A 25,676-nucleotide genomic window follows, 5' to 3' on the forward strand; every position below is an offset into this window, starting at 1 on the left:
CAGTCTGCCGGGCTACAGACAGTCCTTCTACAGACAGTGCATTCAGTGCCACACAGGAGATGCAGAAGTTCAAAGTCTTCATGCAATTTTTTCTAAATGTATGTGACAGAACAAGGGAAAGTCATGAAAGTTGTAGCCTGTGTGCAAATGGAAAAATAAGCACATCTCTAATATTGCTAGTTTTCAGTCCAGTGCTAGCCAAATGCTTTTGATCATTATGTGCAAGTGGTGAATGTACCACCTGTGTCTTTTTTGTCTTTGTACCAACAGGTGAGATTACATTATGCTGATAGGGGCTGCAACAATCCGGGTAATGGCACAAGTACAGAACATTGCTCTGTCAACAAATCACAACATTTTCAAAATATTACCATTTTTAAAAATTTCTGTATGTACATGTTAAAACTGAGTCACCACTCTACTTCCAATGAAGACCTGAGCTTTTAAGCTCTGCTATCTGCCCCCAACAGATGAGTTTCCACTTCTGTATTTGTAGTATTTTTAAGAGTTCTTGTGTATTTTACAGTTGATATTACTGTTAGTGTCGAAACCAGGGCAGTTAGCACAGTAGCTTCCACATGCCCTGGTCAGACTCATGGTCCCATGTTCTTAGTCAACTGACATCAAATATTAAGATCAAGATCTTGGAGCAGGGACAGAATCTGATCTACTCTATCCTTCTCTCCCACACTCCATTTATTTGCTGTTAATAAATTGTTCCAATGCAATGAAAGGGTTTGCTATAGTATGTTTTCCCACGGGAACCCAAAGCACTGCTCCAAGACCCTTATATGCCAGTAAAGCAAAGGTCAAACCAGGATTAGTTTCACACAGAGTGGTAAATTCAAAACTTAATCAAACCCACAGTTTGGCTTTGCCCACAAAAATCCCACCATCTGTTAGGTTAGAAGAATGCTTGGGGAAACTGCACAAGACATGCTCTTCTAGAGCAATATTTGCTGAACCTAAACCAGAAAGTCATTTCAGAACTGATGCAGAATGAAAATCAGAGAATGAGGCATGAGTCCCAACGTATATAAACCCCAAGAATGGGACTATGAACTGTGTAGCAACAGCCCCAGCTGCAGTATCTCCATATATTTAAACTATCTTGGCCATTTTCTGCAGTAAGGCAGAGCAACTACTGGGTGACAAGAGTCCTTGTTCAGGTAAAAGACCTTTTCTGGCAACTGGGAAGAATTCCCCACTCCCTCCTATTCCCTCTCCATCCAGCTTATCTGAATCACAGCTCCAATTCCCTGATAAAGGCTACTTGTGCCTGTAATAAAATAGCATGGGTGATTCAAAACCAGCAGACCCTCTCATCAGGGTCTGACCCACTGAACTGCAGTTGAGCTGTTCTGTCTCTGCCCCGGCAGCCCAGGGGCAGTGAAGACAAGGGTCACCCATGGGGATCGGCCAAGAGTCAGTGATTTGGGGTGCAGAAGCCTCTTTAAAGGCAATGCGTGTAAGGAGAACATGCAACTGCCTTTGGGGAGGTTTACATCTGTTACTTTTTCCATCTTACAAAGCCGCAAAGAAAATGGTGTAGGTGGACGGCTGAAGATTGTTCTTCTCAAAGGCTTCCTCCTGAAATGGGTGCCTACGCTCTAATACTGACTAAGCCACAGGGCTTTGCTTCTGATCTAATTAGATAATGATACTGCGATACAAAAGGAGAGGTTAATCTTGACTGTATCTTCAATCTCCTTTCCTTGTGTACAGTTGTAAACACCCTGGAAGCATTTGGAGTCACTTCTTCCTATGTGTTTTAGTGTCAGCACTTGCACAGAATGACTACAAGTGTGGATAATTAGGGGAGCTGGAGAAGAAGAAACAGGAGAGACAATCTTTTAAAATGCACTGGGTAATTCACACAAATCCTGAGGTGTATTAGTGCCAGGGTGGCTAGCAAAAAAAGACGATGACAACAACGCAGCTGTTGCCACCCCTATCCCACTACCCTCATCCTTGTGAAGAAGCACTCCTGCTCCCACCTCTGAGGTATGTCAGGTGTAAGAGGTACACAGTGTGGATCCTCTCGAGGCTAACCACAACCAGACAATATCCTCACCAGCCCTTTCCCTTCCCCACATCAGAGGTGCTCAGGGAAGGCAAATGCAGCTACAAGGGAACATGGACCTCCACTGTGTGCACAGAGCTGTTTCTGGGAAGTGCCCTCCATCTGCGGATCTTGGGTACTATTTGCCTTCCCCAGTGCAGTCAAAGGACATTTCTAGCCTCCAAGAAAATCAGCCAGAAGAACATCTCTACCATATTCCCATTCTTTGCACCACTCTCTCAGTGGCTTTTGCAAATTGAAGCACATGTTCCCATTAGTTCACATAAAGTGTTGGTATTTTCCTTCTGCACCCCAAGATACACACTCCTTCCAGTTTTCTGTCACCAGCAAACCACTATTGAAACAAACAGAAGTAGCACACATTTATCTGGCATGTAAGCCTACTCTCTTTTACACCCAACAGGAAAGCGAGTTGCAATAATGCTCAGCTAATAAAGAAGGAAATTCAGACAATGATGCTGGCTGGCAGTTATAGACAGGCAAAATTCCCCAAACATGTATGAACTGAACCCACCACTGATACCCACAAGAGCTCCAACCGATTCTTTCTTACAGCTTCTAGAGAAAACAAGAACAAAGCACAAGCAATCTGATTATGAGAAAAATGACCAAGAGCAGAAAATTACTCAATTTATGTAATGCAATAAGTCCCTATTGAAAAGCATCAGCAAAATGCTGTCTTTTCTTTATACCATTCTTTACACCACTGGCATTCGGGTGGATAAACCAGCTTCCATTTTACAGTCATTTTTCCTGCTATTTTAGCTTTTTATGCTGTTAATCCAGTAGCAACAGACTTGAACTACTTCTAAGCAACCGATATTCTTTTGCTTTTCATTTTAAAGAAGATCGGGTTGTTACTGCTTTTCTATAATTGTATCATCTTGTCACTACAAAGGAGGAGGAATACACACCTCCATAAAAATTTTCTCTTCAAAATACTTGTTATAGTGATACACAGCCAGTTTTTGTACATAAATAAATATACCTGAGTGTATATATACACACAGGTATATGAAAACAGAAATAATATGTATGTGTATATATACTCATACTTACACATATCTAAATATATTAAAGATATCTATATATACATTATATTGAACGTATTTATCTATATATATAAAGACAATGCACATACAAGATACTCACAGATTACTAAAAAGAAAATTTAGAAGTCTTGGTAAGAAGCAATACATTACTCTTTGCACTCTGAAGGGGAGACCTCTGATGCTCTGAGACATGCCTATATTGGATGATGTCTGCTGACACACTTCCACCACCATATAAACATGCCTTGCACTCTCATTTGTAATGCTGAGTATCTATCTGGACAGGAGTTGGAATCCAAGTCAGGACAACTTTTCTTAGGTTAAAACTGTGGGTGATGGGAAGGAGTGGGAAAAAGAAGGCCTTTGCTTTATTACCCTGGTAGTCAAAAGTCTAGTTTGGCCCAAACAGCCTACTGGTTGACATTCAACACTGACATTTCACATGAACTGCATTAGCTTCTGTATTTTTTAGAATGCAGTTTTAGCAGTAAACCATACTAATGAGTGAAAAAGTGTCTTTTAGGTATTAGGCCATACTCTTCCTTCAGCAAGCTTTATTCATTTCAGTTAATTTCTATCAGGGATGAATGTGGTCCAAAATGTTCTATCGTAAGACAACACTCCTGGCAGACTGTCAATAACCTGTTCCTCCGGTAAACTACATCCATTATGCCACTGTGGTGATTTCAAGGTTCATTTGGCCCTGTACTTTTAAAGCTATATAGTATGAACATCTGAGATGAGTTGTAGGTTGGCTTGGCTTCCAAGTTAGTTTTATTTATTGCAGAATGTGTCACTTTTTGCCCCAACTCACTTTGCTTGGGGAGTTTATTTTTACTGCCTGTCAATACGAATCAAATGCTGAATGTTAAAATGCCACAGCTGTGCCCTGTATGGAAAGGCCTGCTTTATTTTGATTTATTTGGTTGGTTTTATAATGTGTACATGGCATATTTAGAGTACATGGGATTCAGGAGACTGATGCTAATAGTTCTGTTTGGAGGCTAAAGAGTAAGTATGTTAAGTGTTACTATTCATATTCTGAAGTTTCATCTTTCTTTTGGTGTTCCCAGTTGTCATACTATTACTGGACAAGACACAATCATTCTCTATGAACACCTAGTCTTAAGTAATCCCAGAGTTCATGGACTTGTGACTACTTCAGGTACTTCTCCTTGAGGTGTACATTGTCCTTCTCCTGGACAAGAAATCAAACAGTCAACCTTCTTCATGAATGTCTGTCAAGCTCCTCTGACTGTTTTTCATATAGCAACTCGCACATACAGTCATAACTCAGCCTTTAAGACAGAATAACCTGATTTATTATAATCACAAGTGGCAGCAACTTGATTCCCTATTTGCAGTTACTCACAACTCTCCTGAAACTTTCACATGTGAGGGTAAACACATGCCAGTGTAAGTTCCACTTCAATGATGATTTACATCACAAGGAAACATCCCATGGGCTTAAACAAGTGACTGGCCAGCCACATGATTTCATTTATTTTTAAATAGAAAGCTTAGAAAAAAACAAAGCAGCCAAGAAGGTCTAAAAAATGGTCTTTGCTCAGTTACGTGATAAAAGGCCAGTCACACTGAGCACAGGGACCGAGTCAAGGCTCAGAGGACCAGTCCTACTAACTACCCAGTGCAAATGCAGCCCCTGCAATCGGCCACTCTGAAGATGCTCAAAGGAAAAGGACACGACCACTGTTCCTGGAGAAAAGCCCACCAAGATGTGTCAACAAGGAAACTCTCTCCCTGGAATGCCATGCAAGTGAGAGGGGGCAATGGCCTGCTGGGGAATAGGACTTACCATGTCATGCAAGGGGAACAGAAGTTTGGGATGGCATAAAACCAGCATGGGGTGGCTATGGGAATTACTGAGAGTGAGAAATACTTATCACAGGATGTTTAGGGGAATTACCAAAGGCAGGGAAAGGGATGGATCAGAATGAGGAGGAACAAGTGTAAGAAAATATATGGAAAAGGGGATTAAAGGGGCCAGACGCATGTGAACAGGCAGCTGGCCAGTACACCTGTCTGATCAAGCCCTGTCCCTGATCACTGCAGTCCAACCTGTACTCCTGCTAAACACTATTTCCAACTATCTACTGTGTGAATACACTCTCTACTGTGAGCCAGTGTGCATGAACACTAGCAAATATCACGATGGACTCACCAGCGAGTAGCAGAAGTTTGTGCATCAGCTGCTGGAGTGAGAGGTTGCAGACCTCAGGGCTTGTGGGTCCAGGTACCAACAAACAGAGGAGACCAGATTCTGGGCCAGGGACTGGATTGACAGAGTGTCCAAAACCCATGGGTGGAGAGACCTGGCTTGTGTGCTTGTAAAACCCACAAGGAGCCAGCGAGGAGGAACAGCAGTGAGCCATCAGTGTAGGTGAGGTCTGCACAAGTGCCGTCTGTGTTTAGGTGGGTGCTGTAAAGGCACTTTTGTCCTTGTGCTGGTCTGTATGGCTGGCTGAGTGTACTGCATATATAGATGTGTGCATCTCCCTCTTGGAGATGCCCTGCCTTGTTACTAAATGGACCCATAAATACAGAACTGAGGCTGCTACATACCAATTGGGCTGCAGCAGGAGGAATCCCCTCGGGTCCTGAAGCTCCAACAAATTTGGCTACTGCCAATGGTCTTGTTTTACAGTCACCACAATTAAAAACTCCTGCAAACTTCTTGTGAGGAACTCACAGTTCTGATTACAAAACAGATCTGACCCAACTGGTTTTCAGAAAGGTCTCTGATCCAGCATTTGCACGCTTAATATTTATTTACTGTCAATTTGCTCCTCTGGGGCAAATTCTCCTTCAATTAATTCTCCAAGACTTAGGGTCAAAACCAAAACCCAAGAGAGTAATTTTTCATGGCTGACTGTGCAGAGATTGACCCCTCCACATTTGTCCTTGTCTTTCTGATACTCACATTTCTCTGGTGGCAGCATATGACCTTCACCTCTCTGAGTGGAGAAGGAAAAGGAACTCAGTCCCAGACAGCCATGCACAGGCTTCAGCTTTATGAGCCTCAAATAGTTATTTTAGATGGTCAGGCCTCAATATTCATATTCAATAAGCTGGCTGAAGTTTGTGGCTTTTTGACCCAAAAAAATAACTGCCCTTCCTCTAATAACAAATATTTACCTTCGATCCCCTTAATTGTGTACTCATTTACCAATTCTAGCCCTGTCATGCTGGTGCTATGAGAGTGTTTAATTTCTGAACCACTTGAGGTAATAGCTGGATCATGACTAAAAAAATGATACTAGACATGCTCTGTCAGTGCAACCTCATCCATTTGTCTGCTTCCACAAGCACAAAACAGATGCAACAGGGCAGAACTTAACTCTGTTGCTTAACAAGCATATTAAAACCTTCAGATTTTTTTTTTCTTCAAATTTCATATTAACTAAGTGCATCACTTCATTTGAAATTCCTTTCTTCTCTTGTCTGGCATAAAAGCCTACCCTCCGCAAGAGACAGAGCAGAGGTTTCATTCTCATTTACCCTGGAACCTGACCATTGCATGTTCCACCTTCTCCTCTATCCTGTAGATGTACTGCAATTATAAAAAACATTTGTTATTATTCTAAACATGCAAAGCAGAAAGAAATATGATTCTTACACAAAAGATGTAGGCTGTAGATACTAAATGAGAGGCAGATGGTAAATTATCTTGTAATGCCAAGGTCTCTGCCATTTATTTTTCTTTGGAACAGATACATAACAAAAAATGAACAAACAAACAAGCAGTTAACTCAGTTTAACTATTATGTAATTCCACATACTTCTGATAAGAATTTGGACGGCTTCATCCCTATCCTCTCTGAAGAGAATTAAGTCTTCAGAGTGCATCTGTTTCTCCCCCTGATATCAGCAAAGTCTAAATGAACTGTAAATGAGAACACAAGCTTAACAGCGACAAGGAAGTCCAATCGGGAAACGCAGTTACAAAGGTTCCCACAGGGTGACTCAAGACATACAGCAGCATGCATCTCCAGCCACACCATTTCCTAGACAGAATTATTTTGTCCTCATTCCAGAGACACTTACACAGCACTAGTCCTTCTGTATTTTATACTACCACTTACATTCTGTGTCAAATATTCATTCTAAAATCTTTTCTAAGAGATGAAGTATCCAAAGGCCAAATTAAACTCAAACATCTGCACTAAGGCACATAATTCACAAAGGAGCCATTTTCAAATATCTGAATCATCACCAATGGGATATTTCAACAGGCTTCCTGATAATTATTTCAGGAACAAATGAAATACAAAAGAACATCTACTTGTAGCAAGCTATTGAGATTCAAATAGTTACTGAAAACAACCAGAATTGCTTGGTCCTCTATGTATGTGCTGTGACTCTTTTCCACCATACTTAATATGTTGTTATGGGGATGAATAAATTAAAGAATTGGTTGAAAAGGGCAGTAATTCTTCCATACATCTTTTATTATACCATAACTACTTTCCATGTATTTGAAAGTTTGTGAAAAAGTGAATACATTTGGATGGATTTGGGGATCCTCAGTCTTTCAATTTCCTAATTACCACAGGCTTTGATATCAAGAAGAAGATGCCTCCTACAGTTTGGTCCTGGGCTTGATGAGGAGGACTCTGTCAGTGCTAGGCACTAAAGCTGTGCTTGTAAATTATCCTCATACTAGAGAACTAAATTTTCCACAGTCTAAGTAAGGGCTGGTGGTTTTGCTGTCCTCTGTACCAATGGTGTTAAAAATTGCTAGCTTCTAGGTTCAAAGCCGGCACAGTAGGCAGCTAATCTGAACCACTAACATCTCAGCTTCTTACTGTCCCAATGCCTTTGATAGAGAAAAAAGACAGATCTTGTGCAGAAGTCTCTGATACAAGATTTGGTAATATAAAATGCATGTGATGTCTTTTGGAAGTAATACCTAAAAAAAGAGGGCCATTTTGTCATCTTACATGGATGTCATGTTTCAGCAAGGTCTTTTATTAAAGTTCTTAAATAAATGAATCTGACAAGAAGGTAGATGGCCAGTTCTCAAATAAATGAGAAAGCAGATAAAGCAACAGGAAACAAAAGCGTAGAAGTCAGTGGTCAATCAATGATGAAAGCTTACCCCTGAGTCTCAGGGAATCTTTACTGGGCTATGTGCTGTTCACCTTCCTCCTGCATGGTTTGAAAAAGGATGCAAATAGTGAGGTGACACCAAAAGCCCGCTTAGGTTCAGAGAGCAAGTGAATGATTTTACAAAAGAAAAATCTATCAAGAGCTAGTAAACACAAAGATATTACACCTAGTTCAGGAAACCTGAGCTGCAAGCTGTGAGAACACAAAGAAACACTACTACACACTTGCCTGCACTTGAACTCTTCCCCAAGCATTCAGCTCTACCTGCTGTCAGAGAAGGGACACCGGGCCAGGTGGGCCTTCTCTGACTTCATATAATGGCAAGCTGACCTAAACTCCCAGCTTATTTTTGTCAAAACCTCAGTCTTATGTTAGACATAGATCCTTACACACCTCAAGAGTATGCAAGTCACAGAGGTTCTGGGGATAATGCATGGCATTTTTGGCATTTAGGTTTTGCCTCAGGGACTTTCATCTTGAGACCGAACACTCACCCTTCAGTTTGCAATGCTTTAATTTTAAATCCAAATCAGTTCATTCCCATGTGATAAACTACCATGTAAATTTTGCTGGGATTCTCCTTGCGTATTGTTTGGACTAAGTCTTGAGATGTTCTTTTTAATAGTAAGACCAAACACTGTTTTCTAATAGAGGACAAAAGTAGCCACCAGTTTAACAGGTACAGTTCTAAATTATAATGCAGTTGAGTATTCCTTGTGAGGGTCTGCCACATTTTGAGTAGTATCATGTTCCCTGAACTCTGTCTTCCTAAAGCCAGCCAGTTTACCTACAAGAACAATGCTGCAGGGAAGCGTGAAGTAATTAATTTCTTAGAGAATACAGAGCTGAACTCTGAGATATTAAATCCCCTGACAACAAAAGAGCTGCCTTAGTAATCAGGTAAGTTTAGAGCCCATGGGCTTCCAGAAGGCACTTTCCAAAATGGCATGTAAATACACCAGCAAAAATGGACTCCAACAGCATTTTTACTCTTGAGCCATCTTCTATTCTTGGTTACTTTTGTGATTTCTCTTTCCTTTTACCTTTATGGAGAACCCTGATCAACCATCTGATGTCTGAAACATTAAATTGCAAAATGACTCTTGCTTCATCTTCCTTCAGACTTCAGACTTATCTTCAGACTATGGACCAAATTCTACCTTGAAATGTGAAAAAAGTACACCCATAGGATGGTGCATGCTGTTTCTATCTCCTCAACACCTTGAGCAAGACATGACTGCGTATGGGCAGAGGACAGCAAAGCATTTCATCAAATCCTACTCAGTGTACAGAAAGTTGTAGTGGAGGGCTATCAGGGTGAGTTACAAGCAGCCCCCAAGACATGCTTACTGTGAGATGGAAACAGCGGAGACCATAGCTCAAACTGCTGACAACTCATCATCACCACTGCCATCACCACTTCCCTGGCATATAAACTCTGAAATGTTTTAACTGGTATCTCTCTAAAACTTCCTTTCTCAGCCACAAGTTTTCACAACAGCAACTAATAAAATTTACTGTATTAAAACATTAGCTAGAATGAAAACCAGTCAGGTCATTGTAATGTTTAGTTTTAATAAACAATACAGCAAAGAGAAAGAAGAAAAAGATTTTCTACTCACACAAAGACTCAGTGACCAAAACCCACTGAGTCAAACTCAGACGCATTTCCAAACAAAGCTCCACATAAAAAAAACCCAAACAAACCCACAACAATAACAATGGGTTCCGCATGGAGGAAAATAAGTAATGCTGAAGTAAGGTCATACTCAGCTGGGAAACAGTAGAAGGATCAGACAAAGGGGCTGACCAAGGCTTGTCTCCAATAACCTCTGGTTTATACAACCTATGCAAGAGGACGCTAGGAAGAGTTATATAGCACTTAATAAAACACTGTGAACTATTCCTGTAACAGTGACTACTCAGTATATTTTTACCATCTTGAGACAGCTTAAGTGTTAAAAGAAAAACTGCACAGATTTTATCAAGGTTGAAACATGCATTTAGAAATCCTCTGCTAAAAATCATGTTTCATTTTCATTAATTTTGCTAACATTTTAAGTCACTGAAAAAGAATCCACAAAATATTTGCTTAAACAGCTTTTTACTAGCATTGTAGTTCATTTCAACCAGCTTGTTTATTCTTTCTAACATATGGATCTTAATTTGCATACATCCCGCTCTCCAAGATGAAAACACGCTCTCAGACAAAGCAGGCAAAAAATGGACGAAAACAATACCACCCATCTGTCAGAGAAAGGAAAAAAAAAAAAAACACCAAACCCCAAACACCCAAACCCTCTCTCGCAAAGTGGGTTTCGCTCTTTACTGTTCTGCATCTTTTCCTTCCATCTTAGCAACAGCGCCTGGAGCAGCCAACCAGGGCCCGGGCGGCGGGCGAGAGCATCACCGCCGGGTTACTGCAGTGCATTGCCCGCCAGTAACCGCGCCGGGCGAGACCCAGACCGTGCATGCGGCACCTCTACCGCAGTGCACCTGCTGGGGATGAGGACAGGCTTGGCTTTTTTTTCCTCTTCTCCAGCAAGGATTAGCGAATAATTTAGGGCAAATCCTCCCCTCCTCACCCCCCCCTGCCCTTTTTCATTTGGGTCTTCAGATATCTCCGGAGGGGGGGTGTGTGTGAAATCTTTGAAATGAAGTCACAGAGAGGAAGCAGCAAAAAAAGCCTAGCTAAATAAAAAGGAACAGGTCTGTCCAAGCGCACGTACCAGAACTAATTTGTAACAGGGCACCAAAGCAAATCGGCAAAACCCAGCCTGTTTAAATCTCTGCTGACGACCTGACAGCGCGTTATGTTTCCATCTTACGCAGAGATCAGTATTAACATAATATACAGACCTCCTAGCTGAAATGTAGGTATCTAGCTGTTCTGATGACACTACCACAGACTGTCACGGCCACTTTTCACATTTCATGAATATCAAGCAACCTGTCAAAGACCCCGTGTTTCCCCATCGGACACAACAGAGCCAGCCAGAATAAGCACAGTCCTTCTCTCCTTCCACTCCTACCGTTTGATGTGCTGAATCTCAAAGCTGCGAAGCAACAACATTGTGAGAAAAGACAGCACCTCTCCGGCTGATTGTTTCCACACGGTCTGAGCCATTAGAAGAAACTGAAAATAACAGAAATACCACATTTTCTGCTGAGCATGAATTTCTGTATTGCTACTAAACCACTCCGTAAAAATACCCAGCCACATTTTGACCGGCTGGAGCCCGTTCTCTCAGAGGTTACTAAAGACCAAATCCTACCAGAACTTACACTCAAACGCAGCACAAATGAGTCATTACAGTTCTAAAAATAACAACAGAGAAATTTCCAACTAAAATGCTGCCTAATTAACCATGAATACTGACAAGTATGAGGAAAAAAAAGCAATCCCTGAGTTGTGGAGTTTTGAAAGCCAGTATCTTCCTGGATGCTCTCAAGCTATGTAGGAACAGTATTTCCATTTCCATCCTACATCATAACAAAACCACCTAGAAACAATAGAACAAATGTCCTTTGGTGGGTATATAGAATGCAAGCATCTTTTCAAAGTAAAGCTGAATGAATTTGACCAAGACAGAAGGCTCCGAAGTACTTTTCATGCCCTTTTCATATTTGGGACTGTCCATAATTTTATCCCCAAACCACTCATTCTCTTCAGATTACTTTATGGCGCTTTTAGCAAAAATGGCAGTAACCCAAGGCACTAACTTTTTTCCAAAATCCTCTTGCAAACAGTTTTCAGGCAGTCCTAGTATTAAAACCTATACATCTATAATTTTTCTATAAACTGGTAAAAACAATATGTCTCTGTGGTTTGCATTTCAAACTGCAGTTTAAACAAACAGTTCAGAAGCCAAGGTAAGATCCACTTTCAGATCTCTTTCTCAACCCTCAGATAAATGACTTTGTGACAAGACAGTGAAACTCTGGTTACATTCTGTTCTGAAGCTCTGCAGATCTTGCTTTTCCACATTTAAGGAGCCCACACTGGACCTAATGCAGGACTCCTCTTTCTCTTCCCCTCCAAGCCAGCTGGCTCCTTGTCCTAAATGAAAGGAGAAGGCATTCTTGGACTAAGTGGCCCTATTATTTCTCTGTGTGATGATGTTTCCTTCTTCTGCCTTTGCCAGTTCATCTTAATCTTACAACACAGTGTCTCTACTCCAGGAGTCCTGCAGCTTTCTTAAGCAAATCTTGAACCTTGCTGACCCGCAGGAGACCCCTGGGACATACCTGAAGATAGGCTGGATTCAAAGACTGAGACACATTTTCAGTTCTGGAAGATCCTTAATCTCACGTGATCTGGATCAAGTCACTTATCAATCTCTTTCCTTCAAAACTAAGATTTAAACTAAGTTGATTCTATCAGTTGACTAACTCCCTAAAAGCTTTATAGGGAAACGCCGAAGGCATACGAGACCTTCTGAAACTTTTACCTCAGTAACCTTTTACAAATTCCCATATAGGTGAGAACTCCTGCTGAAGGGAATGGGTCGGATACAGGTGCTTTGATCAAGGACTCACCTGCCAGATTCCTCCCCTGTTAATACCACTGACTTCAAGAGGAATTACACCATGAATCAGGTCCAGAGTCATACCAATCTTTGCTATGAATCTAATAAAACGTCATTAAAATGAGTAGAGCAGCATTTATCATACAAATCTGAGAATGAAAATGCCCTTCCTCATTTTTAAAGAGAAAATGAGATTTAATAGATAAATTAGGCACTTTAAGGCTAAGACGCAAATCAATGAAAAATTCTAATTTGGACTCTACTATGGCTTATTTAGCTTCTTTTCTGTTGACAAGCAATGCAAATTCACATTTCTTTGTGCTTTTAATAAAAAGTAAATGATGTTACATACCATGAGTTTCATTGTCTGAACAATAAAGCTAAGTACAGAACACAATGGCAGCATTACTAATTATTCCTTCTTTTGTTAGTTTAGAGCCTAACCTTAACACTACTTTGCAATACCATTTTTACTGAACAGAGTACATTTTTTTGTTGTTGCTCTTTAGCTGAATTCCTCTCCCAACTGGCTGGCACAAATTGTCTTTGCAAGGAAACTATATTTCTCCTTCTGTGATCCAACACTCATGAAAGTTTTAAGTAATTCATTATAGTCATGGAGAATGATGTAGAAATAGCAGAATTTTTTCCAAGCTCTGTTTCAGAATAGAAACACCATTAATTTAAAAGGCACATTTTCATAACAGCGTCCCTTATCGCTTATTGCCATGACCAGCACCCAAGAACAATGTGAACTAAGACACAATTCCCTTTTTTTTTTTTGTACTTTCAGGAGTGTGTTTTCTGCTACTTTTCTCATAAAAAAGTGAATTTAAACATTTCACATCACAGCATGAGAAATCATTTTAGCACAGGGAACCCACAATGGGTATAGAGCTACAACAACCACCAGTGTTTGGAGGTACAATATGGCCCTCCTGTTGAGCAGAGACAGATTAAAACCCACTGCAAAGTCCCAGTTTCCTATGGAGGAGAAACCAGTAAAAGGTATTCAGAATAGTTTTACGTGAAATGCAGTCATCTACAAGCCCATCGGTTTTAAACAGAGTTATTCCAAATTACACACAAACAATTCTACTTGCAGAACCACTAAAACATTTCAAGGAATCTGATAGTTTGGTCCTTACCTTCTTTTGAGACGATCTAGGCAATTTGGTTTTCTATTTCTCTGAAGGAAAACCTCTTCTATTAAAACCAATATATTGGCTCAGTCCCTGGAGTAGGGAACATGGCTGGGAGGAAAGTTTGTTTCTAGAAGGTTTCTATAACCTGACTAGCAATTCACTTAATCATAGAAGGAAGAGACCTCTGGAGACCACCTAGTCCAGCCTTCTACTCAAAGCAAGATGATCACCAACAACAGATCAAGCAGGCTGTGGCTCTGCCCAGCCAAGTCTTCTAAACCCCTCTGGCATGGAGAAAGCAAGCCATCTCTGGGTGACCTGTCCCAGTGCTGCACCAACCTCCTGGTGAACAGACACTTCCTAATGTCCACCATGAGCTACCCAAACTGCAATATGTGGCCACTGGCTCTTGTTATATATCATCTGCCACTACTGACAGAAGTTTGGCTCCACTGCCTTTGTAAGTGCCCTCTAGGTTGCTTACGCCAAAATGAGATCATCCCCCAGCTTCTCTTTCACTAGACCAAGCAAGCCCAGCTTCCTCAGTGTCTCTTCGTCGGTCCCCTGACCAAATTTTACCCCTCTGACAGACCTCTTCCAGCTGCCCAGTATCTCTGTTGATCTGGAGGGCCCAAAACTGGATACAGTATTCCAGTAGTGCTCTCACCAATGTTGAGAAGGGTAACAACTTGCCTCCATCTGGCCATGTCCTCCAAAGGTTTACCTTACTTGCAGTGAGAGTATACTTTGGCTCATAGTCAGCTTGGGATCAACTGTACACCTTCAAGTCTGTTTTAAATCCTTGGCTAGCAGAAGAATGCCAAGACTTGCTGGCATGCCTCACAGCCACTCAAAGGCTGTCCTTAGTGGTCCAAGGAAAGACATATGGTGCAAGACCAGGTGAGGAGGGGAGAATTTGAACTCCTTCTCATGGATAGCCAGGAAAGTTTAATCTCGTCTTTCAAATCTAAGTGTAGTGACACAGTCATAGCCATGCCCTAGAGCTATACACCTCAATAGGTCCTTTTCAGCAGCAGACCATTTTGCCAGGATGTGCCATTTTGTTCAAGCCAAGTCACTCAGGCATGTCAGCAAATGTGGACAGAGGTTTTTGGTATAGAACCCCTCAATCATTTCTGGCCAATGAGATCCAGTTAGAAAGCTCAAGTTTCTAAATCTTACATGAGACACTTCAGCATAGTTCCATTTCCTGAGGGAAAAAACTTCAATGTTTGAATTTGTTGTGGTAAGATAAAAAATAATTCTACATGTATAAAAGTTGCTGCCAAATCAAGCTGTTCTCCGATGGACAGTATGGCTACATGCAATTTTAATAAATAATTAAAAGAAGGCAGGTGTTGTGTACATACAGTTTTCATGTTGAAAAACCCATTAAAGCCTCAAGTCTGCACATCCTCCAGCAAATGAATAACTGTATGTACAGGCTGTCCACACACAGTAGCATTTCCATAGTCATAGCTCCAGTGTTTTTCATACCACACATTTTTAGACTATTAAAGCCTTGGTGGTGTGACAATGACACAATTTCCAGACAGCAGCAATGTACTTTGTGAAACAATTTCAAGTGGAACCTTTAAGCCAGTGCATTTATAGATTCAGAGCAAGTGCAGATACCAAGTATGGCTCAGGTGAGTGGTGCATTGGCAGGGGCTTATCTCTTAAAAGAACTAAAGCACACAACCATACCTATTTACCTTACTAAGAGAGAATTCCTTGAGGAAGAGCAACTATGTCATTTAGTACACAAATTCTCCTGAAGATTTCAGTATTTTCTAGCTTACTTTTTTTGCTAGCAGGAATTTACCACACGATCTAGTTTTCCTTTCAGAGATGACTAGTCACACACACACAAAAAAACCCAAAACTCTCTAGGAAACACATGGCTACACAAAGCAGATGAAGGTATAAAAGGAACGAATGCAAAGGAGGTGAAAAAGGACAGAGCCACCTTACACTCACCTTTCAGAACTGGAATAGACCAAAAGCATATAAAGAAGAGAGCTGAATATGCCCTCTTCATTCCCATCAGTAAATCAGCACCAGAAGAACTGTCTCAGAGCCAGTTATAAGTGAAACTGGATTGTGAGAGGAAAGTGGTTAACACTTCACTTCCTTGAGATGCATCCAATATCTGTATAATTTTGGTGTACCCTGTGTTGTAGGCTGTAAACTCTTTGCTGTGTATTATTAGCAAAGTAGCTAGCAAAAGAGCATTCTGGTCTGACTAAACCTCAGGATTCAGTCCTAGCAGTAGGCAGTGATTTAATCAGTTAAAAGAAATGGTAAGCTCAGACAGACCCATCATAGAACACCAAGATATGGATGGACTGACGCTCCTATAGCTCACATCATTTACTTCCAAACACAGCATTTTAAGAGAATAATTTTTATCCTGGTTTCAAATGCCTTCTGAAATTCTGAGATGCTTGCTGTTCTGAAAGAGTACTGAAAAAATAACCATTTCACAAAGCAGCCAATCGCAAAAGTAAAAAAAAGCATCTTCTTCCCCCCCACCACCTTTAAGCTACTGCATGCTCTACCAACCTCAACAATAAATTGTAGACATGCAAGATCATAGGACAGATATTTGGCAGCACAGCAGTACTATATTTACTTCAGATACTTTAGAATTGGGAGGCAAAAATAAGCAGTTGTATGAACTACTGTATCTACAGTTTCTTGCTGTGCAAAGGGCCATACACCCCACTGCATCAGGCTCTGGGAAAGCTCCCCGGTGTCAGCTGGGTGGCAGTGGGTCTATCAAGAAGCCAAATAAAAAGCAACTGTGAAAACCCGCTCCCTTTACTCGCTTTGCTTCGCCATCTGCAACAGACTCTTTCCACCTGTCATGACTACCCACATGGGCAATAATGTTTGTATGCTAGCCAAAACATTAAGATTTCCTTACCTTTCTTCCTCCACCACGGCCCTTCTTGGATAGAGTATGACAGTTCTTTAAACTCAATATTCACAGCTGGTCTGCGGGGTAGGTAGGAGAAACGATGAGCTTCTGTCAGAGTATTGTCCACTTTTTTTAAATGTCCATTCATCAGTCGAACATCTTGGTTATCTGTGCCATTTGAGACCACTTCATCCACCGAAACACACACTGACTTTGGCTCAGCCATGGTACAAGCAGAATTGCTGCCGTTCTAGAGGAAGGAAGTTGGAGAATGGACAAAGTTCACAGACTTTTGTTTAGGAACACGTTTCAAAACCTCCTGCATCAGAAAAATTATTATTTAAATAACACAAGAATCCAGCACAGTAATGTGCTGAAAGGGGAAAGGGGAAAAAAATAAAACGATTTTTTGTTTGTTCTGCCAGTGTCTTGACAGAAGAGATAAAAGAGCTCTTGGACTTGCAGCACACAAAGGACAGTTCATTTAGCACCAGTTTCCCCTCAAAGGGTATATACACAGCAAACTAGTATCTTCAGAACAGAGTAGCTCTTGCACCAGATTAATACATTTATAAGTTCAGTCCCCATTGTATTTGGTTTCTCATGCACTCAAAGAATTTGGTTCTATTTACTCTGATTCCACTTAGCTCTTATTCCTTTGGATCAGCATATACTTCCGTAAACGTGAAACTGCACAAGTTATATTTCTGTGAATTTTAAAATGTACTATTTTGTGCCTTAGTTGCTGCCGCACTGATAGTTCTAGGGACTCTGCAACCTGGAACAGTACAACTTCTTTCTTAGAGGCCCGTTAGGAAATCACAGCACCTTCCACCCAAATTCCTTGCACACTTTCCTTGCTTGGCAGTGATCCCTAATGGAAATCTTATCAGCTACATAAACATATTAAACCCAGATCCAGTACTGCACCATTGACACTGTAAGGTCAAAGCTTTATGCTTACAGCCATACCTCCTACTACACTTTGCCAGTCATAGCACTCAGTGCAATTCCACTTGGCAATATTTGGACTGAATCTCTTTCCCCTCCTCTCCTGACTATGACAATGGCCTGCTACCTGCCTTTCTCTTCTTTTTCATTATGTACACAAAATCTGAACTTTTTCCGTTCCTTTTACCTGCATGAGCACCTTGTACTGATATCAACAGGCTGTGTGTAAGGCCAAAAGTAAAACAGTCATGAATTTTCTTCAGCTAAACAGAATTTTAAACAGTTCAGAGGCTGTTCATTGTCATCTGTTGTTTGGAGTATGTCATAAGCAGGGCCTAACATCTGCAAAGTTGTCTATTAGAAAAATCAGTACTTTTAATGTAGATCTGTATTGGAAAAGACTTCTGTAGCTGGCTTATGTGCTGTCCCATCTACCTAACAATCTACATGCCCCCAAAGGTATCTCTTGGAAGGCGTACATGCTGCACTACTTTTCAAGACATCAGTTGTTGAACACCCCCAAACAGAGAGCTATAGGTCATGCCAGTGTCTCCCCCTACTTGTCCTCCAATACAACTAAGAAGTCACACTCCATCCTTTTCACTGTGCCATTTTCAGCCTTTCTGTCATGGTTACTGGTCTTCCCATTTATGTTGTAAAAGCAGTGCTCCTCAGATCAGTCACTTGTCATGAGTGTTGATGAAAAACATTAAAAAACCAGCCCTACATAACCACTGATGAAAAATATCTTAAAAAATCGTCCTACATAACCACTATATAGCTAGCGTCTTCATGTTCTTCATGCATATGCCCCAATTCTAGACGTAAAAATCAGCTCTGCTTGCCACATTTTCTCACGAAAGAGATTTTAATTGTGCTCTCAACTTACTCAGAGGTCAGGTATCCAGTAACACTTACTCCCAATTTCTTAAATAGTTGATCGTAATGGTATGTAATTTGAACATAATAAAAGTAATGTGAAACATCTTAGAACTGAACAATTAAAGTAGTGGAACCTCCCTCCCCCCTAAAATATAAGAGGAGTTAACAATATTCTTTCCTCAACGTTTTCTGTGGCACTCATAAGCTGTTTGGTTCAGAGAAACCACTAAGCACCTTCACACGTCAGAGGGAATATCCGAAAACTAACTCTCAATGAGCAGGTAGGTCACCTTGAGTATTCAGGTGACAGTCGGAGCTTCTCCAGTTCAGATCAATACAAAAAAGAAATCCTTTGGACAAGGTCCGTGTGTCTGCCTACTTAATCATCTGTGAGTACAAAGCCAGAGACTTTTGTTGCTGAGACATTAAACAAACCGTTCCAAGCACGCAGCGGACCCAAACGCCTGTTTTCAGCAGAGGGTGACGGAGTCCTGCCAGCCCTGGGTCCAAACCCACCTCCTGCAGGGACCCCCTGCTACGGGCGAGGATTCCCCCGAGAGACTGGGGCGGCACAAACGGCTCCCAGTCGCGGGATGGTCTTCGCTCGCCAAGAGGTGGGCAACTCCCGGGGTTACCACAGCCACAGACTGACGCGAGCCCCGCGTAACGGCTCCTCGAACACACCTGAACCCCCCTCGTGTATCCGCGAACACCAACGGACCGTTCGTTTCTCCACCGACATACCGATGTGTCTACAGCCGCGCACGTCAAACTGGTGTCCGTTCCAAACCCCCTGCCCACCAGGCATGAAGAGCACACGTTCTCAGATCTTCCTCGGCTCCGTACAGTTTTATTTCTCACACAGTTTTATCCCCCCCCCCCCCCCCGCAAGGAGCTGGGCCGCTTCCCGGCAGCAAACAAAACCCGCAAACACAGCGGCAGGACGGTCCCTCAGGCTCTGCCCGCTCCTTCCCCAGCCGCCTCCCCGCCGAGCCTCTGCGTGTCCCCCCCCCCCGCTCCGCTCCGCTCCCGCCCATGTGCCGCTCGCCCCGGGTGTTATGCAAAGGTTACGGTCCCTCCGCAAATCTGTTTGGAAAAACGGCGGGGCGCAGCGGCGCAGGGAGCATGCTCGGAGCAGCCGCTAATCCCCGTCTTAGCTACAGCCCGGAGGTAACCAGCGGTCAAGCCCCCGCCAATGCGCCGCCGTCCCCTCGCACACCCCGGCCGCCGATCGGGGGCTGCCCCGCGCCCCGTACCTGCCACCCCGCGGCGGGACGCAGCCCCGGGCCCGCTGACCGGCCCCGGTTTTCCCTCAGGCAACGCGGGAAGGCGCCCCGCGGAGCCCTCCCTCCGTCCCCCCACCGCCCCGCGCCTCGCCCGCCCCATCCCGCCCGCCGCTCGCCGCGGCCCCGCGGAGGGAGGCAGGGAGGTGCACGGTGCAACCTTACCAAAGCGGTGCCCAAGGAGAAAGCCGCCATCAGACATGCCATGTGCCCCGCTGCCCGCCCGGCTGCTGGCGGCGGCTCCCGCTCCGCCGGCGCCGCGCCGAGCCCTCGAGTGCCGCCTCTCCGCCCGGACTGGCTGCGGGAGGCAGGCGGGCAGGGAAGGAACGGCCTCCAGCCGCGCTGGGGCCGCCTCCGCCCCGGCCCGCCGCGGCAGGTACGGCCCCCGCCCGCCCCCGCGGCCCCCGCCGCAGGGCTGGCAAGGGCCGGCGGGGCCCCAGCCCGCGGGGGGCCGCTCCGCCGGGGGAGGCGTGGGCAGCGTGACCCCCGCCGTGGGCAGCAGCCCGTCCCGCGGGTGGGTTTCCCCTCTATGGAGACACCCGGCAGACGCTTCTCCAGGGGCCTGGGGGCCGAAGACAGACCACTCTCTGGGACATCGCTGAGGAGGGCTGCCGAGCCTTGCCTCCACGCTCTTAATTGGCACAGCTCGCCGCCCGGCTTCCTAATGAGCTCCCGGAGGGGACGCGGGATGGCGTTCCCTGAGGAAACGGGGAATCGAAGGGCCGTCTAATTGCGCCTTGTGCCATCCCGCTCACGTGAGGACGAGATGGCTCTTCTGGCCCTGGGACTCGCACGCCATTGATTTATAAGCTGAGCAAGCTGTTGTGGTTCAGAAATGGAGAGAGAGGAGGGTTGTCACGGAATTTCCGTCTTTGTTCTTTTTTTCCTCAAATCGAAGACCTACATTTCAGGCAGGTCTTGCAAAGACGGGGGCCCGAACCGCACACTTGCCCTTGAAGTGCAATGGGTGGTGTTCACGTGCGTTAGGCTTGTGTTGGCGCTGCTGACTTGAATCTAGATCCGTGACTAGGTTTTGAGTTAGATTCATTAGCCACGCTACCCAGAAAGCTCTGCCCAACCAGTTCACCGAGAAGCCAGATAGTGGAAGACCCACCACCCATCTGAAGTGCCTCTGAAGTTACGTACCCGCTGGGCCTGTTTTTGGCGTGTGCTGAGGCTCCCTCTCTATTCCTCTGGAAGCAGCAGGAAGAGGGGATAAATTACAGCAGGGGTCTGAGAATTGGATTCAAAGCGTCTACCAAACATTACATACACGAGTTCATAATCTGTGAGGAATCTCCTCACCAGGGAGCTTGCCATAACGCTTGGTGCTCACGTAGCGTTGTGCAGACGTGGAGGTAATCTTCACAAAGCCCCTGGAAGGTAGGTAAGTATTTTATCCTTGCTGAGCTGCGGAGGGGTGTTTAGTCTAGGTGGCACAGCACTGCGGGGAGGGAACCACTGCACAGAGCATCTGTGATGGGTCAGACAGGGGCCCCTCTCCTGCAGTACCCTCCCTCCTGGCAGTGGCTGGGAGATGGATACTCAAAGAAGAGCTTAAGGACAGGGCTGGCTTGTATCAGACATCTCCCTAATACTCTCCCAGCCTACAGCCATTTTAAGCTCAAGGACTTCCTGACATAGTTGTCACTCCTGAATGTGCTGATAACCCTCAGTAGATACCTCTTCCATGAGAGAAGACCCCCCCTTGGAAACATAGAAACTTTTACCATCCACTACATCCTATTGCCAAGGAATATAGTGTGGAGACTCACTGGGCTTGACCTTGGATTCAGTCTGTAGATGTTGCAGAAAACCATTTAGTTGTAACTCATGTATTGAGGAAGAAATGCCTACCTGTTACGGAATACCAGACCAAACATGGATGGACCCATCCAGAACTCCTCCCTGAAGGCTTGAACTGTGTTTGAGAAGAAATTTGAACTACAATTATCTCCTAATATTAGAAATAAAGAGAAATTATGAAGCATTCTTCAGTGAGGGTCCAGGGTTTTAATTAACTTGATTTGAAGCACGTGTCTGTAGCACCTGAAATATATTCAAGCTTGTCTCTTTTATTTTCCCTTAGAAACATTGAAAAGGCTGTATTAACTCCCTACAGGACCTGGAAAGGGCCGTGAAATACTGCTGTGTATGTTTAAGGCATTTACAGGGTAAAACTGCTGAAAGACATCATGTATTTTAACTGTGAGGTGGAACAAGATACAGAGAGAGAGCAAGAGATACTCTATTCTTAGTGAATGTGTGATACAGACCCAGCACGATGCTTACTATCCTCTGTTTTAACTTCTTAAAGGCTCAGGAAGAAGCAAGGAAAACAACATAAAGGCTGTAACGAAACTTAAATGTACAGTACTGAAATCTGCTGCACAAACAAAAGTTTTAGCCCTGTAAGCAGCTTACGGTACTAAGGGCTGGACTGTGCCTTTCACAAACCAGTCCTTGGCAGGAAGGCATGCGCTGCCTGTTGGCTGCAGGACTGTCGGTGCTGCCCACCTAGGCTCGCCCGCAGCACCAGCTAGGTTGTGTTACTGCCCCTCGTTCACAGGCCAGCAGTGTGCAAGGAGGACCATTGCACTGAGTTCATGCAACATTGTATGTCACTGATCAATAAAGTGATGGCTTCTCTATCAATATTATGGCTGAAGTAGTATGGGCTCAACTGTGTATTTGCCATACTGCTTTTCATGGTGTAGGTGAAAACTACCATTCACTGTATGAAGCGGCACAGGGGCACAGACGTTAGTCATGGTAACGAAGACAAGTGGTGGCTCGACCCTGCAGCCTCAAGCGCTGCTCCTGTCACCTTCCACCAGAGTCTTTCCTGAGCAAGAGTACATGATCAGATTCTGAGAACTTATTTTTTCCATGGTGGCCACAATATCAGTATCTAAGGGAGCTTCTTGTAAAACGTTGAGACATAAAACAGGTTTTTCAGAAACCATGTTCTATTTGGTGTCTATTTTGATACCACACAGGAAAAAAATGATTACATAAGACGAAGCATGCTAAAAATAGCAGTCTCCTGCATTCCTACATTCCCTCATTAACTCTTCCATTAACTTTACAGGTGATCCTCTGGTCCCTGCAGACAAAAAAGATCAAGAACACAACTGTGGGGAAAAAAAAAAAAAAGAAGAGGAGAGGTATAAAACTGTGTTAAAAAAAATCCAGGACAAAAAAAAGGGAAGCTACAAATGAAGGTGAGGACAAGCAGGCAGGGACAAAACTCTTGACTCCTAAAATAGATGAGGAAATAGTAGTAGCTTCCAGGCTTTACGGCAGGGTAAGCATTACAGATAGTACACTGGTGCAGCCCACAGGAAAGAAAAAGGACATCACAAGCAGAAATACAGTGGGAAGGGCAGGGCAAAGTGGAAATGGCACCAACAGAAGGAGAGGGCAGATTTAGAGCACAGCCACGGGAGGCATTTTAGTGCAGTACTGATAGCTCTGGTGTCTCTGTACAAGAACTAGTTCATGCATAGAAGCAGGTAGCCTGGGGAAATGCAGAGGCCAGCGTGGACTTAACTCCTGAGCTAAAACAGTAAAAGTTTAACTGAGAAGTGTAGAAGAGGCAGATGAGAAAAAGAAAGGCTTAACTGTAGAAAGCAAAACATTTTAGATGGACTTTTCATTAAAAAAATACCTCAGCTTTAACTATTTGCAACTTACTGTTAATTTAAGCTGGTCTGGACAGAGTTTAAGGAATTCTATGGGAAAGACTTAAAGAGCTTTTGAGAAAAATGTCCTTTAAAAAAAAAAGTTTATGAAAGAAAATCATTTGGGGTTTTCATTTCAGTTATGTTTCTAAATCTACCTAAAAAGTTAAAGGAGCTGAGAGCACAAAGAAACTATCCCACTGTGAAACACTAATGCAATTACTGACCTAAATAAAACCCCGACAACAATAGTTTATCCCAGATGGAGTGTCAGTTTGCCATTTGAAAATATACAGTTTTGGATGGTTTCTGAAGTATGTTTTCTCTCTTCTTATGCCCTACCCCAATTATTTCCATAAGTTTAGTGAAGTAAGAGTGGAAAGAATATCAGTAGGTTTGAACAGCCTAAGATGAAGTTAAAAAAAAATTACGGTCTGATCCTGAGAAAGGCTGAGAGCCTGGGTTTCTGACAGCTAGTAGCCATGAGTCTGCATTGTGCTTTAAAAAAAAAAAGGACAGGGGAAAGGAAAGGATAGTGGGGAAAAAAATTAGTATCTTACTGGAAGAGAATTATTTTATCTAAAGAGAGATTATTCTCTGTTTAAGTTCCCATTAGGACTTGAAAGACATCAACATACATACTACTTTCAGGTGATACATCAGACAAAACACCAGTGACATATCAGACTTTGATTTACTACTAGGAAGTTATTAGCAGCTTTGCACCTAGTCTCCAACTAAAAAGACTATTCCAGTACTTTCTGGCAGTAGGCTGGAAATTTGAAGAAGCATCTCACTAAGATACAATAAATCCCCGACATTTTTCTTCTCCCTTCCTGTTGTTCCCCTTCCCTGTTGGAACAACAGTCATAACCCATCTCAATTTTGTGATGTCTTTTTATACATGATATTAACACTTTCCTATCTATACAGGAAATATTCACATAATGCTATTTGAGAAGAATGTGATCAGTCAGTTTAAACAGATCTGCCCTCAGAACTATTTAATATTGAATAACATAATCAGTCATTCCTTTCAGGTTAGGTATACTCTGTATAATGGGTGGGTTTCGTCTCTTATTTTAGCTGCTTAGAAAATTGGTATCTAAGCTAGTCACGCAGACTCTTTTTCAGTCAGTGGAGAGAAATGGGCATCCCCAAAAGAAAATTCAGTCTTCTTAAATACTTACCTTGATTTGTGATGGATTCTGGATCCATCTTGGCTTCTCTATCAACTGGGGTTCCAGTTGGAATAGCCATGGCCAGTGTTACAGAGACAGATACCACCTAAGCTGTGTTCTTACACCACTTTTGCCTTCAACTAACATTTCCAGGAATGACACAAGAGGTTTCACATGTTTATATTACAAGAGATTTTATCAGTATTTTTACATCTGAGTACTCAAATGTCCCTCTTCTGAGATCTAAAGGCAAGAAATTCACAAGCAAAACACCAACCTGTTTCTGACCAGTTTTAGCTGCAATTCTTTTCTATGGCTGTTCTCTATTATACTCATGGGAATCAGTAGGGTGTACAGTGCTCACTTTGATGCAAAGGGGTTATTTGTCTGAGCACTTTGGCTCAAGCAAACTGAGGGGGATAACGCTGGAAAGAAGTAATAGTAGGTACAATGGATTAGCTCAGCTCTGCAAGAGATGGTGGTCCATTAGTCTGTATCTAAGTAGCCCTCAGTTGCCATAGCTGATCCCAAGACATGCTAGGAGAGAGCAAGAAAACACATCATCAGTCTTCCTGCTTGAACAAATAGAGTTATTTTGTCAGAGATTGAGCATAATTTATATGAACTCACTACTTTCAGTTGATGTCAACATGGCACGCTTACAGCAAATTTACTTTCCTTCCGTTATTATGAGAGGAGAAATAGCAAATTTTTCTGTCACCTATATATCATGCTGGAAGCAGACAAGGTCTCTAGGGAAAAGGTGCCCAGCACAGAGGCTATTTCAGACATATTTCTGCATTTGTACAGTGCAGTCCCCCTCAAATCATACTG

General features: G+C 43.1%; 1 protein-coding gene across 1 annotated transcript in view; it reads right to left on the bottom strand.

The window, feature by feature from the left end:
- The window catches only part of ABCG1 (ATP binding cassette subfamily G member 1), a 62,740-nt gene extending 42,555 nt beyond the window's left edge, over positions 1-20,185 (bottom strand). The window contains exons 1-2 of the mRNA XM_075033651.1: positions 20,144-20,185; positions 16,869-17,112 (exon numbers count right to left, since the gene is read on the bottom strand). Coding sequence (XP_074889752.1) covers positions 16,869-17,112; positions 20,144-20,185 — 286 coding nt within the window. The remainder of the gene's footprint in view (positions 1-16,868; positions 17,113-20,143) is intronic.
- Positions 20,186-25,676: the final 5,491 nt, after the last annotated feature.

Source organism: Buteo buteo, chromosome 8 (assembly GCF_964188355.1).
Source record: "Buteo buteo chromosome 8, bButBut1.hap1.1, whole genome shotgun sequence".
In the NCBI taxonomy this organism is placed as follows: Eukaryota; Metazoa; Chordata; class Aves; order Accipitriformes; family Accipitridae; genus Buteo; species Buteo buteo.